The 20,193-nt window shown below is 44.8% G+C and overlaps 1 protein-coding gene across 1 annotated transcript in view; it reads right to left on the bottom strand.

The window, feature by feature from the left end:
- The window catches only part of BRF1 (BRF1 general transcription factor IIIB subunit), a 358,870-nt gene that overhangs the window by 192,270 nt on the left and 146,407 nt on the right, over positions 1-20,193 (bottom strand). The window contains exon 5 of the mRNA XM_075330967.1: positions 5,956-6,028. Coding sequence (XP_075187082.1) covers positions 5,956-6,028 — 73 coding nt within the window. The remainder of the gene's footprint in view (positions 1-5,955; positions 6,029-20,193) is intronic.

Raw genomic sequence — 20,193 nt, 5'->3', positions numbered from 1 at the left:
TTTTCTTCTCCAAACTTTTTTCTTCCCATCATTCTGGTACAGGTTGATCTTTGTCTCATCTGTCCATAGAATACTTTTCCAGAACTGAGCTGGCTTCATGAGGTGTTTTTCAGCAAATTTAACTCTGGCCTGTCTATTTTTGGAATTGATGAATGGTTTGCATCTAGATGTGAACCCTTTGTATTTACTTTCATGGAGTCTTCTCTTTACTGTTGACTTAGAGACAGATACACCTACTTCACTGAGAGTGTTCTGGACTTCAGTTGATGTTGTGAACGGGTTCTTCTTCACCAAAGAAAGTATGCGGCGATCATCCACCACTGTTGTCATCCGTGGACGCCCAGGCCTTTTTGAGTTCCCAAGCTCACCAGTCAATTCCTTTTTTCTCAGAATGTACCCGACTGTTGATTTTGCTACTCCAAGCATGTCTGCTATCTCTCTGATGGATTTTTTCTTTTTTTTCAGCCTCAGGATGTTCTGCTTCACCTCAATTGAGAGTTCCTTAGACCGCATGTTGTCTGGTCACAGCAACAGCTTTCAAATGCAAAACCACACACCTGTAATCAACCCCAGACCTTTGAACTACTTCATTGATTACAGGTTAACGAGGGAGACGCCTTCAGAGTTAATTGCAGCCCTTAGAGTCCCTTGTCCAATTACTTTTGGTCCCTTGAAAAAGAGGAGGCTATGCATTACAGAGCTATGATTCCTAAACCCTTTCTCCGATTTGGATGTGAAAACTCTCATATTGCAGCTGGGAGTGTGCACTTTCAGCCCATATTATATATATAATTGTATTTCTGAACATGTTTTTGTAAACAGCTAAAATAACAAAACTTGTGTCACTGTCCAAATATTTCTGGCCCTGATTGTATATAGGGGTTTAATGCTTACAGCTACTCAACCCCGCTTCTCCCACCTCAAAATATCTCACGTGATTGTGAATCCATGAGCAGTCAGCCATGTCCACATGAAACCTGACTGCACATGTATTTGTGCTTGGTCAATGTTATTATCTGGCTCCACAAACAAATGCCAGGCTGAACAATCCGGCAACATTCACAGCAAGTACTGCTAGGCGACCGAAACGCCATGGCTAACAGCGCGCTTATAGCTGGACAATGAATGAGTGAAAGATTAACTTTTTTTCTACTAAAGTCTAACGAAAGGACAAAACCTCAATTAGCATAAACTAATAGAGTCAAACTCTTGTGTGCGGAGCGCTCAGGACTGAGCAACGCAACGATGCAAGATGCCTTTATAGAGTGTATTGCCACGATGGTACCTGCAGACCAGAAAATGTTCCCTCTATGCTGGCTTTATACTGCTGGTGAGCAAAAGTAACGCAGGTCATCCAAGATTATTTTAAAGGTTTGTATCCGCTCCAGGGTGCAGGCAAACCCTTGCATTAGTAAAAGTAAGTCGCTATGACTTTAAGAAATTGCAGCTGACCAACATATCTCTCCTTTAATCTTGGCTTCCTGGAGGGTGTTTTACAAGACACTTTTTCCAGATTTTTGAAGTGATAACTTGTTTTATGGCCCCAGGAAACTGCTGAAAAGGACTTGTCTGTGTATGTGGGTCACTCGTTAATTATACATGCGCATAGGCAATCATCAGGTTGGTATAAAGCTGGGTTTACACACTGCAACATCGCAAACGACATCGTTGTAACGTCACCGGTTTTGTGACGCAATAGCGATGTTGTTTGCGATGTTGCAGTGTGTGAATCCTATCAGCGACCTGGCCCCTGCTGTGAAGTTGCTGGAAGTTGCTGATCACTACAAGTCGTTCAGGACCATTCCTAGGTCCTTTGTTTCCCGCTGTGCAGCATGAAGTTTCAGTGTGTGAATCCTTATCAGCGACTTTGTTAGCAACTTCCCTTTCAAAAGGCTGCTTATCAACGTCCCCAACAACCAGCCAGGTCGCTCTGCAGGTCCGGATCGCTGGTAAGTTGTTGGCCAGGTTTGCCGGGTTGAACGCTCACCAGAGACTTAGCAGCGACTTATGGAGATCGCTATTGCGTCACCAAACCGGTGACGTTACAGCGATGTCCTTTGCGATGTTGCAGCGTGTAAACCCAGCTTAACACTGTACTCCTGCGCTTTGGTTAATAATGGCTGAATCTCTGCATCAGATTTACAATTCATTGTAAAAGGAGGTTGGAAAATGCAACTCAAGTCTATTGGGATTTCAAGAGAATCTCAATATTTACCAACATAACAACAAAAGGCCAATTGCATTGGCGATTTAAAGGGTTGTAAAAGATTAGAAAACAAGAGTATCGCACCTTAGACCCAAATGGAGTGAAATTGTGACCCCCTCCGCAATTTAGCCATTGTACTTAGTATTTTGTTTTGTTGGCATTTAGTGTGCAAAGAAATTGAAAGGGAAACGTCATTCTTCAGATCCCTACAATTACAGCAATTGCAAACTTTTATAGTTTTGTTTGTATTTTAATTGTTGCAAAAAAAAATTAAACCTTTGATAAAAAAAAACAAATTAATAATAAGAGTTCTGTGCCACCATTTCCTGAGACATGTATGTTCAAAAGACTTATTTGAGGGCTTGTTTTTTGTGTTGGAAGCTGTAGTTTTTCTTGGTGCCATTTGGCCATGTCAATTTTTGAAAACCTTTTGTGTCATTTTTTCTGGGATGCAAGATGCCCAAAAACTGACAACTCAGGTCACCTCAAATATTAATTTTATATACACTGGTACCTCGCTTAATGAGCAACCCACTTAAAGAGAATTTCGCTTAACAAGCAAAGCTTTCTGTAAATTTGTAACCCGCTTTACGAGAAACTCTGCTGGACGAGCGAAATCCTCACCTGAGACACTTCCGGTTCCGTCCATCCACCGTGCACTGACCCGCACTTGCAGTCCACACAAACACACACATGTACTCACACACACACACAAAAACAAACACGCACTCACACAGATACAGTATTATGCTCACCTACCTTACCTTCCGTTCCACCGCCGGTCTCCTGGTTCTTGTAGTTCCCGGGTACATCACGGCGAACTACAAGTACCATGAGGCCAGCGGTGGAACGGAAGGTAAGGTGAGCATATAATATCTGTACCTTCCATTTCATCGCCGGCCTCCTGGGTCCTGTAGAGCGCCGCGCTGCTCCAGGCATCGGCAACCATACCAACGAAGCAGGAACTTCCTGGTTCTTGTCACCGCTTGTGAAAGGTAGCGCGCTGTCCAATCAGAGGCAATCGGCTCTGCCTTTGACGTCAGCGCTCTGGCAGGAAGCTCCGCCCTCGTCGTTATGGTTACCTGATACACGGCCCACACCACAGAACAGCAAGTCCCAGGAGACCGGCGATGGAACGGAAGGTAAGGTGAGCATAATATGTGCGTGTCCATGTGTGCTTATGTGTTTGTGTGTGTTTGTACATGTTTGTGTGCGTGTGTGGAATGATAGAATAGGGGACCAGGATGGGACATTAACACATTGTGGAACGAATTGTCTGCATTGCAATGATTTCCTATGGGATATCTTGCTTTGCTGAACGAGTAACTTGATTAACAAGCACACTCCCAGAACGGATTGTTCTCGTTAAGCAAGGTTCCACTGTATTCATAGATGTGAACCTGCAATTGTTTGATAACTGTAGTATCGTGTTTCCCCTGAAAATAAGCCCTTTTGGAGCACGCTTAAGATTTTAGCCCTATTCCAAAAATAATCCCTAGTTGTGGATCATCATACTAATAGTATCCTGAAATCGCACTTAGGCAACCCTTTCAGGATATGTAACTTTTATTGGTGTACTTTGCTCTGTTGTGTTGCTATAAGCCCAGGAAGCTTATAATCTCGCGCCAGCTAGTTAATGGAATGAATATTCACCCATTCCCACACCCATAATCCAGCCCACCCCTCTGCTGGTGTCAGTGATTGTAACTTGTGTTAATAAATAAAAATGAATATTCACCCCCTTAATCCTCTTGTGCAGGTATTAATGATTCAGTCAGACTTACTACTTGCCCGAGGATCGCAGCGCAATGCTCACACTTGCCAGGGGCTGTCCTCACCTGAGCATGATAGCTATAGAGCAATACATGCAGACACGCTCAGTTCAGGAGAGAGGCTGCCCATTCCGAGCTTTGCGATATGATCCTCGGGCAGTAATATGGCAGTCTGACTGAATCACTCACACCAGCGCAGAGGGGTGGGCAGGAAAATGGGCATGTGAAAAGGGGCAATATTCATTTACCATTAACACAAGTTTGTTGTGCATACATTTTCCAGTTTGGGGCTTCCTCTTGTGGTCAGTGCTGGCGGTGCAGTTGACTTGTTGAATAGGAGCCAGACACCTGTGGAGGACTGGCAATCAACTCATTCAGATTGGGCCTATATAACTGAGTAGTTTTTTCCATTTCCTTGCCGGTGCTCAATGTATCTCCTGTGTGCTAAGGACATTCTGAAACTAGCCCTTCTCTCTACCAGAACTCCTCTCAGATAAGTTGGTCTTTGTACCTCTGCTTATTGTTTCCACTTTATTGTAGTTTTTTCTGTTTTGATACTAATGATTGATTCCTGATTTTGCCTGTGTAGAGTTCTTGGTGGAGTTGGATCATTCCCTGCTGGGAGTGTCTGTATACCTAGCTCCATGTTCTGCTATGTATTGTGTTTTGTCATGCTTGGTATTAAATTCAGTTCCTCATCTATATTAGTGTTTATTGGATCCCAGCAACACCAGAGTACTGATATAGTGGGGGAGAGCCAGTGTGGGCTCAGGGCTTTTCCATATCAGGCGTGCTGAGATTTATTAGGGGTTTTATGGCTGCAGACAGTGCTCTTTCCTATCCTTTCCTATATAGATAGTTTGGGCCTCTTTGCTGAATCTGGTTTCTAGCTATGTGTTGTGTTTTCCTACATCACCGTAGTCTTTACATGTGGGGGGCTATCTATATCTTTGGGGATTGCTCCAAGCCAGATTAGCTTTTCTTATATTTCTCTCTGTAAGAATATTTAGTTCTCCGGCTGTGTCGTGGCGATTAGGTCATCGTAGGCACGCCCCACGGCTACTTCTAGTGGTGTGTCAGTATTAGGTCTGCAGTCCGTTAAGGTTTCAGCCACTCTGGTTACTTTTTGGGTTACCGCATTTTGTCCTTTTTCTGATCCTCCTCGGTCACTGAATCATAACACACGTTCCAATTACTGACGCCATCGCAGAGGAGTGGGCAGGGGAAGGAGTGAATATTCATTTTCCATGAATGGGTGACCCAATCACGGAGACCAATACAAAATACAAGACATCGCCTGAAAATAAGCCCTATCGCATATTTTGGAGCCAAAAATAATATAAAACCACGTCTTATTTTCGAGGACGCCGTTGACAAACTTAAGAGATAGTGTTTGTTTCAAAGGGTAGATGGGAAAAAGCAGAGGCCAAATCACCCTGCCTATGGGAAGAGACAACTGGGTACACAAATCTTAGGGTGAGCGGCAGCCAGTTTACACGATTATCGGGCAATGAATGCTCTTAGGAAGGTCGGTTCATGATAAATCCAGTATAACACCATGGAACAGTCATAGAAAATTCTGCATTTAATCTTCCGAATGAGAAGATACCCTCACCCTCTGCAGGTCTGTACAGAGTCTCCACCCCGATGATTTCCGCAGCAGCCAAGCACATAAAGAACATATTTCGCCGTCTTATCTATGGCTATTATACGTCATAAATATTTCAGCTGGCTGCTATCACGTAGACTCGGCTGCCACCGCTTTCTTTTTTTCACAACTTGCTTACAGAATCAATGCATTTGCTGGAAATGACCTGTCTGTGTAGTGAAGAGGCGAGCAAGGCATGCTGGGAATTATAGAGCCACGTTCTCCACATAGCCACAGGTTGTTCAAGAATAGAAACGTTTCCCGTGAGTGATTGCCTCATTTACAACAGAGCCGCACAGTGAAAGGTATAAAGTGAGTCATAAAGTTACCTATAGCGGGAGCATTAATGCAGAGCTCTCTGGCCAGCAGAAGAAAGGTTTTCCCCAGGATATACACGTTCACCTGTCAGAACAACACAAACATCATTACACCTTCAGGAATAGAAGGGGAAAAAAAAGCCAAAAAGCCTACAATCAGAGTGAAGCATGGCGGTTAATGCACATTTGGACCAGTGGCGTCGTGCGGCTCCACATGGACGAGATTCAGATTGCAATCAGTGCTATAACAATCAGCGCCGTAAAACCTGGCAACTTTTAAAGGAGATGGGTCAAAGAAAAAAAAAAAACGAAAAAAAACCCCCACACTGTTTAAATCAGGTTTTTATGCCACATTTTTTTTGTTTTTAATATATTTTATATAAATTATGCGCGTTTGTGTGCGTGCAAAAATGTTGAGGTTTTGACATCAGCCACCAGGCCTAATAGAATCCTACTTGTTGTTCTCATGGACATTAGTAGCAAAAAGACTGACTCAGACCCTGCTAGCTTGTAGAGAAGTATAAACTGGAGATGCTCCAATCAGGACAAAGGCCACTGTGCTGGGAAGAGGAGGAGGTGAGCTGTGACATCACCTATTGAGAATGATGGATCCTGTGTTATCTACAGGTGTTTTCAGTTATTGTACAGGAGGAGGAAGTGAGCTGTGATAAAACAGATCTACCATTCACAATAGGTGATATCACAGCTCACCTCTTGCTCCTCCTGTACAATAACTGATAGCACCTCTATATACAGTAGATAACACAGATCTACCATTCACAATAGGTGATATCTACTGTATATAGAGGTGCTATCAGTTACTGTACAGGAGGAGCAAGAAGTGAGCTGTGATATCACCTATTGTGAATGGTGGATCCTGTGCTATCTATTGTATAGAGAGGTTATCAGTTATTGAACAAAAGGAGGTGGTGAGTTGTGACATCTATTGAGAATGATGGATCCTGTGTTATCTACTGTGTATATAGAGGTGTTATCAGTCATTGTAGAGGAGGAGGTGAGCTGTGACATCACCTATTGTGAATGGTGGATCCTGCGCTATTGTATAGAGATGTGTTAACCGGCAATTGTACAAAATGAGGAGGTGAGCTGTGATATCACCTATTGTGAATGGTGGATCCTGTGCTATCTATTGTATAGAGAGGTTATCAGTCAATGTACAAAAGGAGGTGAGTTGTGGCATCTATTGAGAATTATGGATCCTGTGTTATCTACTGTGAATGGTGGATCCTGTGTTATCTACCATATATAGATGTTATCAGTCATTGTACAGGAGCAGGTGGTGAGCTGTGATATCACCTATTGTGGATCCTATGTTATCTACTGTATATAGAGGGATTATCAGTCATTGTACAGGAGACCATAGTAAGTACAGGACCATAGTGAGTGGTGGGGCCTGTGTTAAGCTGGGTTCACACTAAACGACAGCGACAACGACGTCGCTGTTACGTCACCATTTTCGGTGACGTAACAGCGACCTTGTAAGTCGCTGTTATGATCGCTGCTTAGCTGTCAAACACAGCAGAAGCAGCGATCATAACGTCGCTGTGTTACATGTTCAGAGAGCAGGGAGCCGCGCTTAGCGCTGGCTCCTTGCTCTCCTAGGTACAGTACACATCGGGTTAATTAACCCGATGTGTGCTGCAGCTACATGTCACAGTGCAGAGAGCAGGGAGCCGCGCGCACTGCTTAGCGCTGGCTCCTTGCTCTCTTTGCTACAGTATACATCGGGTTAATTACCCGATGCATACTGCAGCCACATGTCACAGTGCAGGAGCCGGCGCTGGCAGCAAGGGCGGAGGCTGGTAACCAGCGTAAACATCGGGTAACCAGGGAAAGGACTTCCCTTGGTTACCCGATGTTTACGCTGGTTACAGCTTACCGCAGCTGCCAGTGCCGGCTCCTGATCGCTTCATTTCGTCGCTCTCTCGCTGTCACACACAGCGATCTGTGCGTCACAGCGGGAGAGTGACGACCAAAAAATGAAGCTGGACATTCAGCAACGACCGGCGACCTCACAGCAGGGGCCAGGTCGTTGCTGGATGTCACACACAGCGACAGCGACGGGACGTCGCTGCAACGTCACAGAAAATGGTGACGTAGCAGCAGCGACGTCGTTGTCGTTGTCGCTGTGTGTGACACCAGCTTTAGCTGCTGTATAATCTGCCATTATGCATATGACTGTGAATACATTGCAATAGTTATACAATTTCATTTAATGTAGATGGAGACAATGTAGTGAAATGGAAAATTAAAAAAAAAAATTAAAATACATATAACAACATAAAAATAAAATATAATCCTGATATAAGCAAAAGGTTATTTTCTCATGACTAGTGATGGCCGAACCCAAACTATAAAGTTCAGGGTCCGTAGCAGGTACTTCGTATCCGTGCACCGACCAGGGCTCGGAATTCTTAGGGAACTATTCAGATTTGGCCACTCGGGTAATTGAAAAAAATAAAAACAAAAAGGAAAAGTAAAGAAAATAGGGAATAAAGCAGGCGCGTTATACTTACCGGGTCTCTCGTTTGGATGTAGCACTACTTCCAGGGCAGCTCATTACCCTCATACATATTCACCACTTTCCCCACCCATTGTCCGTCCCCGCATTTGATTGGTTGCTGTCAGACTGTGCCCCCACCCAGCAAGACAGCAGCTCTGATTGCTTGCAATCACACACTATCTCTACAGTGCTGTAAAAATCAATAAATAGGTGTAGGGTTCACCCAATTGTGATACCAAGCACAGATAAAGCATATGGCTACAGGCTGCAGTCCCCAGCCTTGCTCTTATCTTGGCTGTGTATCACGATACGAGGAACCCCATGAGGCATTTATTTTTATTTAAATACATTTTTTGATACCCATCCATGATAAAGCCAACAGCTGAGGGCTGGTATTCTAAGGCTGGGGAGACCCATGGTTATTGCCTCCCCTCCCCCGTACAAATAGCAGTCTGCAGCAGCCCAGAATTATCACATCCATGACTGCACGCTTTGGTTTCAGGCAGAGACTGAGCGAGCCGCAGGTGTGAGAAGTGACATCACGCAGTTTATTTGCAGCTACAGCTGGAGTTTCCCAGGTTTGCGGCAAATTTACACGCCAAATTTGCATCTCCTGGCAGACAACCACTCCGAAATGGTGTCAAAACAGTTTTTTTGTGCGTGGTTTTTGCCAAGAGTTGCAGATATGGCGCTGAAACTTATACACCAAATTCCTGCACCAAATCTGAATCTTCTGGCAAAAAAAAAACAAAAACGCATCAAATTCACATTGTGTTTAGATGTGTTTTTTTTTTGCCAGAAGATGCAGATTTGGTGCAGGAATTTGGTGTATAAATTTCAGCAGCATATCTGCATTTCTTGGCAAAAGAAATGTGGTATTCTGACAGGAGATGCAGGTCTCATTGAACTCAGTTCACCGAACAGACAGCTCACCAAACAGTTCATCGAATAGACAGATGCCAAGCAGTCATAGACGCTGTCACACAGGGTGTGGGCGCACTCTGACTGCAACCAATCACAGATGCCAGGATTGCCAGTGGGCGAGGTAAGCAGTGCATATGTATGAGGGTTAATGAGCGGACTCGGAAGTAGAGTTACAGCCGTGCGGGAGACTTGGCCAGTATAATGCTCCTGCTCTAAACCCCCTTATCCCTTCAACCACCATTTTAAAGCACAATATTCGGGTCCCTATAGACATATGGGGATCAGTGTCTGGGCAGATGTTCGGGATTAAGTTTGGTCCACAACTGAGGTTTAAAAAAAAAAAAAATCTGGTTGGACCTGCAGATTCCGAATATCTGCAGGTTGGCCCATCCCTCTAATCTTCCTTGGAAATGTATGAGTAAATTGACACTTAGGGTACTTTCACACTTGCGTTGGACGGCTTCCGTTGCTATCCGCAGCCTTGAGGAATTACGGTAACCGTTGCAGGAATCCGTTATATTCCTCATAGACTTCTATTAGCTACGGATAGCAACGGATGGCCTTGCATTGCATCCGTCCCGCGGCGCATCAGTTGTTTTGACGCTGACCGCGACTGACCGTCGGGCGGATGGAACGCTGCATGTAGTGTTTTTCTGTGCTTGGCGAAGTGTAAAAAAAACGCAACCTGCAGGAATCCGTTGGCGTCCATTTTTTTTTTTAATGGATGCCTATGGTGGCGGATTCCGTTAGAATCCGTCATTTGACGGATTCCGTTAACGCAACCGTCTTTACACAACTGCGCATGCTCAGATGTGTAAAGTCAAGGAAAAAAAACCCTATAGCGGATTGCGTTATTTTGTACGATCTGTAGCATCTGTTGTGCCACTATATGCAACGCATCTGGTGCATCCGTCACGCAACGCAATGCTACGGATCCCGTCCAACGCAAGTGTGAAAGTAGCCTTAGATGTTAATACAATTGTCCAACCAGCACTGATGGTACAAGACCGTGTGCGGACAGTGGATTAGTAATAACTAGATTTCCAAGGTATTCATACATTTTCAGGAAGGAAAAACAGAGGATTGGAAAAATGTGAGAAAAGATTCTCCAGAATTGTTACATCATGTAGAAAGCAAGTATCTACTGAAGATATAGAATGAGAGAAGAAGGTGGAGGGTTAAAAATATTTTCCTACTGACTTAAAGGGAGTGTCCAATAAGTTATCACTTATTGGACACCAGACCACAGCTTCATTTATTCTCTATGGGGCAGCTACAAAGAGCTGAGCACAGCGCTCGGCCACGCTATTCTAATGGGGAGAACAGTGCCCGGTTCTGCCTCTCTCAATGTTCAGGGTCACACAGTTCAGTAACCTGTGGACAGGTGATAAAGAGGTTGTCTGGTTAAAACAATCCCCAATCAGAATTATGATGAAGTTTTGTTCAAAAAAAAATAAACAAAATTATATTCACATTCTGCATATGTATATATATATTATATATATATATATATATATATATATATATATATATATATATATATATATATATATATATATATATATATATATATATATAAAAACTTCCAGCACACACTGAACTTGTCCCTTAGGACCCCTTGCACAATGTGGACACCAAAAGAGTGGGGAGCAGTAGATTCCCAGTAGGGTCAACATATGTCAATATATGTCTATACAGTATCATACACCAGCAGTTTTCGTCAAAAGAATATGATGGGTAATAGTGATTAGCAGGCACTACCATGCTCATGTGCTTGGTATTTGTAACTAGTGATGAGCGGGCACTACCATGCTCATGTGCTAGGTATTTGTAACTAGTGTTGAGCGGGCACTACCATGCTTGGGTACTTGGTACTCATAACTAATGATGAGTGGGCACTACATACTCGGGTGTTCCGTACTCGTAACTAGTGATGAGTGAGCACTACCATGCTCGGGTGCTCTGTACTGGTAACTAGTGATGAACAGGCACTACCATGCTCGGGTGCTCAGTACTCGTAACTAGTGATGAGCAGGCACTACCATGCTCGGGTGCTCAGTACTCGTAACTAGTGATTAGCAGGCACTACCATGCTCGGGTGCTCTGTACTCGTAACTAGTGATGAGCGGGCACTACCATGCTCGGGTGCTCTGTACTGGTAACTAGTGATGAGCGAGCACTACCATGCTCAGGTGCTCTGTACTCGTAACTAGTGATGAGCGGGCACTACCATGCTCGGGTGCTCTGTACTGGTAACTAGTGATGAGCAGGCACTACCATGCTCGGGTGCTCAGTACTCGTAACTAGTGATTAGCAGGCACTACCATGCTCGGGTGCTCTGTACTCGTAACTAGTGATGAGCGGGCACTACCATGCTCGGGTGCTCTGTACTGGTAACTAGTGATGAGTGAGCACTACCATGCTCGGGTGCTCTGTACTCGTAACTAGTGATGAGCAGGCACTACCATGCTCTGGTGCTCAGTACTCGTAACTAGTGATGAGCGGGCACTACCATGCTCGGGTGCTCGATACTAGTGATGAGCGGACACTACCATGCTCGGGTGCTTAGTACTCGTAACTGCTTAGCTGACGAAACAGTGTTTGCTAACTGGACGGCAGATCGTTTACATGGGCGAATGATTAGGAATGTATAAAGGGTCTATGCATTCAATGCAATATCAATATGGAGCCCTTGCCCTAAACAGATATTTTATACATACTGGTGCATCTCAATAAATTAGATCATCAAAAAGTTAATTTCAGTAATTCAATACAATTAGTGAAACACATTATATAGAGTCATTACACAGAGGGATCTATTCCTATATATTATACAGTGCCTTGCGAAAGTATTCGCCCCCCTTGCATTTTTCAACCTTTTCCCACATTTCAGGCTTCAAACAAAGATAAAAATTTGAATGTTATGGTGAAGAATCAACAACAAGTGGGACACAATTGTGAAGTTGAACAAAAATTATTGTTTATTTTAAACTTTTGTAAAAATAAATAACTGAAAAGTGGGGCGTGCAATATGAGGCTGCTTTCACACTACGTTTTTTTAACATGCGTCATTAACTTTTTTTGCTGTAAAAGCGGATCCTGCTTTTACAGCAAAAAAAACGTGTTATTTTGCAGGATCCTGTCACTTTAAGTTTATGGGCGGGCATTGTAGTCATGTGATCGGGAGTGAGGGCAACTGAACGTGACAGACTGGGATCCGGCATCTTACAGCTGCGGAGGCTCGTAACCAAGGTAAACATCAGGTAACTTGCTTGGATACCCGTTATTTACCTTGGTTACGAGAGTCTGCACACATAATCAACGTAAACATCGGGTAACTAAGCGAAGCGCTTTGCTTGGTTACCCGATATTTACGTTGGTTACGAGTGTCCGCAGCTCTCAGACGGCGGGGGAGAGAGACAGAGAGGGAGGGGGAGAGAGACAGAGAGGGAGGGGGAGAGAGACAGAGAGGGAGGGGGAGAGAGACAGAGAGGGAGGGGGAGAGAGACAGAGAGGGAGCGGGAGAGAGACAGAGAGGGAGCGGGAGAGAGACAGAGAGGGAGGGGGGAGAGAGACAGAGAGGGAGGGAGAGAGAGACAGAGAGGGAGGGAGAGAGAGACAGAGAGGGAGGGAGAGAGAGACAAGAGAGGGAGGGAGAGAGAGACAGAGAGGGAGGGAGAGAGAGACAGAGGGGAAGGGGGAGAGAGACAGAGGGGAAGGGGGAGAGAGACAGAGAGGAAGGGGGAGAGAGACAGAGAGGAAGGGGGAGAGAGACAGAGAGGAAGGGGGAGAGAGACAGAGAGGAAGGGGGAGAGAGACAGAGAGGAAGGGGGAGAGAGACAGAGGAAGGGGGAGAGAGACAGAGGAAGGGGGAGAGAGACAGAGGAAGGGGGAGAGAGACAGAGGAAGGGGGAGAGAGACAGAGGAAGGGGGAGAGAGACAGAGGAAGGGGGAGAGAGACAGAGAGGGAGGGGGAGAGAGACAGAGAGGGAGGGGAAGAGAGACAGAGAGGGAGGGGGAGGGACGGACTGATCACCCGAGGCTGGTTTCTGGGCATGCTCAGTAGAGCAAGCAGGATCCTGTCTATCAGCATGCCAGCGTTCACATACGTTTGCATGCAGTATAGTCAGGATCCAGCAATTTGCAGTATTTGGACGCAGCTCAAAAACGCTACAAATAGCATTTTTGAAAAATGTTAAAAAACTGCAAGTCGCTGGATCCTCACAATAACGCACGCAAACGCATGTGAACGCATGTTGACGCGAGTCCATTTCAAATGCATTGAAATGAAAACGCATTTGCACTGTATACGTTTTTGCATTAAAAAAACGTTCAGGACGCATGTTAAAAAAACATAGTGTGAAAGCAGCCTTAGGCTCTGTGCGCACTGGGAAGTGGAATTTTCTTGAGAAAATTCCGCATGCCCTCAAAGATTACCGCACCCGCGGTAAAAAACCGCGGGAAACCGCACCCGAAAACCGCATGCGGTTTGCCGCGGTTTGCTGCGGTTTTACCGCGGTATTGCCGCGTGCGGGTTGGGATGTGCTTTATTGCATTCAATGCAATAAAGCACATTGAAGTTAAAAAAAAAAAAAAAAAAAAAAGTCATTTAATTCTGAGAGTAGATAGACAGAAGAATAGATAGAGGGATAGATAGATAGACAGATAGAGGGATAGATAGAGGGATAGATAGAGAGATAGATGACAGATTGCTGCATTTCCCACGGTCGGCAGTGAGTTCACATTACCGGCCGTGGGAAATGACCGGTAATTACCTCTGCTGTCTGCTGCATTCAGCCTGTGTGTTAGTCGCGGCTGGATGGAAGCAGCGCTGGACGTCGGACCTGGATTACGCCGGAGCTTTGTTTGGGGGGGGGTTAATAAAATGGTGAACGAGGCTTGTTGGTTTTATTTAAAATAAAGGATTTTTCGGTGTGCTTTATTCACTTTACTTACGGGTTGATCATGTCAGCTGTCACATAGACGCTGCCATGATCAAGCCTGGGGTTAATGGCGGTGATCCGCCGCCATTAACCCCTTGTATTACCTTGCCACCACTGCTACACGGTGGCAAGAAGAGCCGAGGACACGCCGGCATTGCCGCATAATGCATGCGACAGTGCCGGGGCAGCTGCGGCTGATATTCTCGGCTGCCGGAGGGGGAGTGAGACGGGGGACATTAACCCTGCCCCTCTCCCTCCCCAGCCTGAGAATACCGGGCCGCCGCTGTGTGCTTACCTCGGCTGGAAGGTGAATATGCAGCGGAGCCCACGTTCTTTTTTTTCTATATTTCCGTTTTCTTTCTATGTGTGTTCTGTGTGTCTGTGTCTATGTGATCTATGTGTCTGTGATGTGTGTGTGTGTTTACTCTCTGCACGGCTTCCTCTTCCTGTAATGACATCACTTCCCTGCAAAACCGCAAGCAAGTGATGCACATTACCGGAGGTAAACCGCAAAATACCACAGGGAATAACGCAGGAAAACGCAGTGAACCGCACAGAATTTGCTGCCTGCGTTATTCCCTGCGGGATTTCTTGATTAACATTGAGTCAATGGAGTAAAATCCCGCAGCGCTGTGCGGAAAAGAAGTGACATGCACTTGTTTTTGCTGCGGGATTCCCGCAGCAAAACATGCAGCTGTCAAATTCCGCCCAGTGCGCACAGGATTTTTTTTCTCCATAGGATTTGCTGGTGAATCACTGCAGAGATGTTATGAACATTTTCTGCAGCGAAACATGCAGCAAATCCGCGGCAAAATCCGCGAAAAATCCGGTAAGTGCGCACATAGCCTAATTCATCCCCTCTACTTTCAGGGCAGCAAACTCACTCCAGAAGTTCATTGAGGATCCCTGAATCATCCAATGTTGTCCTAAATGACTGATGATGATAAATATAATCCACCTGTGTGTAATCAAGTCTCCGTATAAATGCACCTGCTCTGTGATAGTCTCAGTGTTCTGTGTAAAGCACAGAGAGCATCATGAAGACCAAGGAACACAACAGGCAGGTCCGTGATATTGTTGTGGAGAAGTTTAAAGCCGGATTTGGTTACAAAACGATTTCCAAAACGTTAAACATCTCAAGAAGCACTGTGCAAGCGATCATATTAAAATGGAAGGTGTATCATACCACTGCAAATCTACCAAGACCCGGCCATCCATCCATACTTTCAGCTCAAACAAGGAGAAGACTGATCAGAGAAGCAGCCAAGAGGCCCATGATCACTCCGGATGGACTGCAGAGATCTACAGCTGAGGTGGGAGAGTCTGTCCATAGGACAACAATCAGTCGTACACTGCAGAAATATGGCCTTTATGGAAGATTTGTGCAGTGTACAACTGATTGTTGTCCTATGGACAGACTCTCCCACCTCAACTGTAGATCTCTGCAGTTCAAGTTTGCCACAAGCCACCAGGGAGACACCAAATGTGTGGAAGAAGGTGCTCTGGTCAGATGAAACCAAAATCAAACTATTTGGGCACAATGCCAAACAAAATGTTTGGCGTAAAAGCAACACAGCTCATCACCCTGAACACACCATTCCCACTGTCAAACATGGTGATGGTAGAATCATGGTTTGGGCCTGCGTTTCTTCAGCAGGGACAGGGAAGATGGGTAAAATTGATGGGAAGATGGATGGAGCCAAATACAGGACCATTCTTGAAGAAAACCTGTTGGAGTTTGCAAAAGACCTGAGACTGGGACAGAGATTTGTCTTACAACAAGACAATGATCCCAAACATAAAGCAAAATCTACAATGGAATGGTTCACAAATAAACGTATCAAGGTGTTAGAATGGCCAAGTCACATTCCAGACCTGAATCCAATTGAGAATCTGTGAAAAGAGCTGAAAACTGCTGTTCACAAACGCCTCCATCCAACCTCACTCAGCTCCAGCTACACTGCGTGCAGAATTATTAGGCAAATTAGTATTGTGATTACATGATACTTTTTATACATGTTGTCCTACTCCAAGCTGTATAGGCTTGAGACCCAACTACCAATTAAGTAAATAAGCTGATGTGCATCGCTGTAATGAGGAGAGGTGGGGTGCATACTTATTAGGCAACTTCCTTTCCTTTGGCAAAATGGGTCAGAAGAGAGATTTGACGGGCTCTGAAAAGTCCAAAATTGTGAGATGTCTTGCAGAGGGAAGCAGCAGTCTTGAAACTACCAAACTTTTGAAGCGTGGTCACCGAACAATCAAGCGTTTCATGGCAAATATCCAACAGGGTCGCAAGAAGCGTGTTGGGCAAAAAAGGTGCAAAATAACTGCCCATAAATTGAGGAAAATCAAGCGTGCAGCTGCCAAGATGCCATTTGCCACCAGTTTGGCCATATTTCAGAGCTGCAACGTTACTGGAGTATCAAAAAGCACAAGGTGTGCCATACTCAGGGACATGGCCAAGGTAAGGAAGGCTGAAAAACACCACCTCTGAACAAGAAACAGAAGATAAAACCTCAAGACTGGGCCAAGAAATATCTTAAGAAACTGACCCGCACATCCAACAAATGTGAACAGGTGCTAACTGAAAAAACATAGTAACTATAAATGCAAACAGTTGCACACTGAAAAAGCCAAAAATGTACTAGGGAAAATATGGCACTGCACTCCGTCCTAAGACCTGGCTGTTCATTACCATTATAGCAGGAGCCTAGCTGCCCATACATGGAGGTTTGCAGTCCAAATAGTGTCATTGTTCCCAGATATGGATGTTTTTAACCTAGATCGTGGCATTTAAGTTAGGTTCCCGGATTACAGAGATATACCTTGCCGTTTGGTTTCCGGGCTTCTATGCATTGGCCAATACATAAACTAAATATCTCTCTTTTGCAGTAATGCAGTGCCATATTTTCCCTAGTACATTTTTGGCTTTTTCAGTGTGCAACTGTTTGCATTTATAAGAAATATCTTAAGACTGATTTTCCAAAGCTTTTATGGACTGATGAAATGAGAGTGACTCTTGATGGGTCAGATGGATGTGCCAGAGGCTGGATCAGTAAAGGGCAGAGAGCTCCACTTTGACTCAGCCGCCAGCAAGGTGGAGGTGGGGTACTGCTATGGGCTGGTATCATCAAAGATGAACTTGTGGGACCTTTTCGGGTTGAGGATGGAGTGAAGCTCAACTCCCAGACCTACTGCCAGTTTCTGGAAGACAACTTCTTCAAGCAGTGGTACAGAAAGAAGTCTGTATCGTTCAAGAAAAACATGATTTTCAATGCAGGACAATGCTCCATCACATGCATCCAACTACTCCACAGCGTGGCTGGCCAGTAAAGGTCTAAAAGATGAAAAAATAATGACATGGCCCCCTTGTTCACCTGATCTGAACCCCATAGAAAACCTGTGGTCCCTCATAAAATGTAAGATCTACAGGGAGGGAAAACAGTACATCTCTCGGAACAGTGTCTGGGAGGCTGTGGAGGCTGCTGCACGCAATGTTGATGGTAAACAGATCAATCACCTGACAATCTATGGATGGTAGGCTGTTGAGTGTCATCATAAAGAAAGGTGGCTATATTGGTCACTAATTTTTTGGGGTTTTGTTTTTGCATGTCAGAAATGTTTATTTCTAAATTTTGTGCAGTTATATTTGTTTACCTGGTGAAAATAAACAAGTGAGATGGGAATATATTTGGTTTTTATTAAGCTGCCTAATAATTCTGCACAGTAATAGTTACCTGCACAAACAGATATCCTCCTAAGATAGACAAATCTAAAGAACCCCACTCCAACTGCCAAAAATATTGAGCTTTGATATTTATGAGTCTTTTGGGTTGATTAAGAACATAGTTGTTGATCAATAATAAAATAAAATCCGCTAAAATACAACTTGCCTAATAATTCTGCACCCAGTGTATTTGCAAAGGAAGAATGGGCAAGAATTTCAGTCTCTCAATGCGCAAAACTGATACACATACCCCAAGCGATTTGCAGCTGTAATCGCAGCAAAAGGTGGCGCTACAAAGTATTAACTTAAAGGGGCCAAATAATATTGCACGCCCCAATTTTCAGTTACAGTGGAACCTTGGTTAACGAGAACAATCCGTTCTGGGACTGTGCTTGTTAGCCAAGTTATCCGTTAGCCAAAGCAAGATTTCCCATAGGAAATCATTGCAATGCAGACAATTCGTTCAACAACTTGTTAAATGTCCCATCCTGGTCCCCTGTTGTGCCATTCCACACACGTACAAACACACACAAACCCACACAAACTCACACGCACATATTATATGCTCACCTTCCGTTCCATCGCCGGCCTGCTGGGACGTGCTGTTCAGTAGCACGGGCTGTGTATCGGGTAACCATGATGACGAGGGAGGAACTTCCAGACCCAGAGCGCTGACGTCAAAGGCAGAAGCCTCTGATTGGTCAGCGCGCTGCCTTTGCAGCAGAAGTTCCTGCCTCATCGCCGATGGTTACGGATACACATCCTGGAGCTGCAAACTACAGGACCCAGGAGGCCGGCGATGGAACGGAAGGTACACATATTATGCTCACCTTACCTTCCATCGCTGGTCTCCTGGGACTTGCTGTTCTCCGGTACAGGCTGTGTATCAGGTTACCATAACGACGAGGGAGGAACTTCCGCTGCCAGAGCGCTGACGTCAAAGGCAGGAGACGCTTGCCTCTGATTGGTCAGCGCGCTGCCTTTGAGTAGCGGTGACAGGAAGTTCCTGCTTCGTCGCTATGGTTACCGATACACAGCCTGGAGTGGAGCGGCGAACTACAGGACCCAGGAAGCCGGCAATGGAACTGAAAGTACACATATTATGCTCACCTTACCTTCCGTTCCATCGCCGGCCTACTGGGTCTTGTAGTTCACCGCGAGGACGTCGCAATGTACCCGGGAACTACAAGAACTATGAGGCCGGCCGTGGAATGGAATGTAAGGTGAGCATAATACTGTATGTGCGAGCGTGTTTGTGCGTGCTTGTGTGTGTTTGTGCGTGCTTGTGTGTGTTTGTGTGGACTGCAAGTGCGGGTCAGAGCGCGGTGGATGTACGGAACCGGAAGCATGTGCGGTGAGTATTTTGCTCGTACAACAAAGCATTCTCGTGAATCGAGTTACAAATTTACAGAAAGCTTTGCTTGTTAAGCGAAATTCTCGTTAACTGGGTTACTCGTTAAGTGAGGTTCCACTGTATTTATTTTTAAAAAAGTTTAAAAGAAGCAATAAATTTCATTCAACTTCACAATTGTGTCCCACTTGTTGATTCTTCACCATAAAATCAAAATTTTTATCTTTAGGTTTGAAGCCTGAAATGTGGGAAAAGGTTGAAAAATTCAAGGGGGCCGAATACTTTCGCAAGGCACTGTATAGAGTCATTACACACAAAGGGATCTATTCCTATATATTATGTAGGACAGAATATTATATAAGACCAAATGAAAAAATAATTTTAATCTCAAATGTTGGCGCCTACTGAAAAGTTTGTACAGTAAATGCCTCAATACTTGGTCGGGGCTCCTTTTGCATGAATTACTGCATCAATGCGGCAATGTGGCATGGAGGCGATCAGCCTGTGGCACTGCTGAGGTGTTATGGAAGCCCAGGTTGCTTTCATAGCAGCCTTCAGCTCATCTACATTGCTGGCTCTGGTGTCTCATCTTCTATAGATTCTCAATGGGGTTTAGGTCAGGCGAATTTGCTGGCCAATCAAGCACAGTGATACTGTGGTTATTAAATGAGGTATTGGTACTTTTCACAGTGTGGACAGGTGCCAAGTCCTGCTGGAAAATGAAATTTCCATCTCCATAAAGCTTGTCGGCAGAGGGAAGCATTAAGTGCTCTAAAAT

Source organism: Anomaloglossus baeobatrachus, chromosome 12 (assembly GCF_048569485.1).
Source record: "Anomaloglossus baeobatrachus isolate aAnoBae1 chromosome 12, aAnoBae1.hap1, whole genome shotgun sequence".
Lineage (NCBI taxonomy): Eukaryota > Metazoa > Chordata > Amphibia > Anura > Aromobatidae > Anomaloglossus > Anomaloglossus baeobatrachus.
This window is presented reverse-complemented; position numbering and strand designations above follow the sequence as displayed.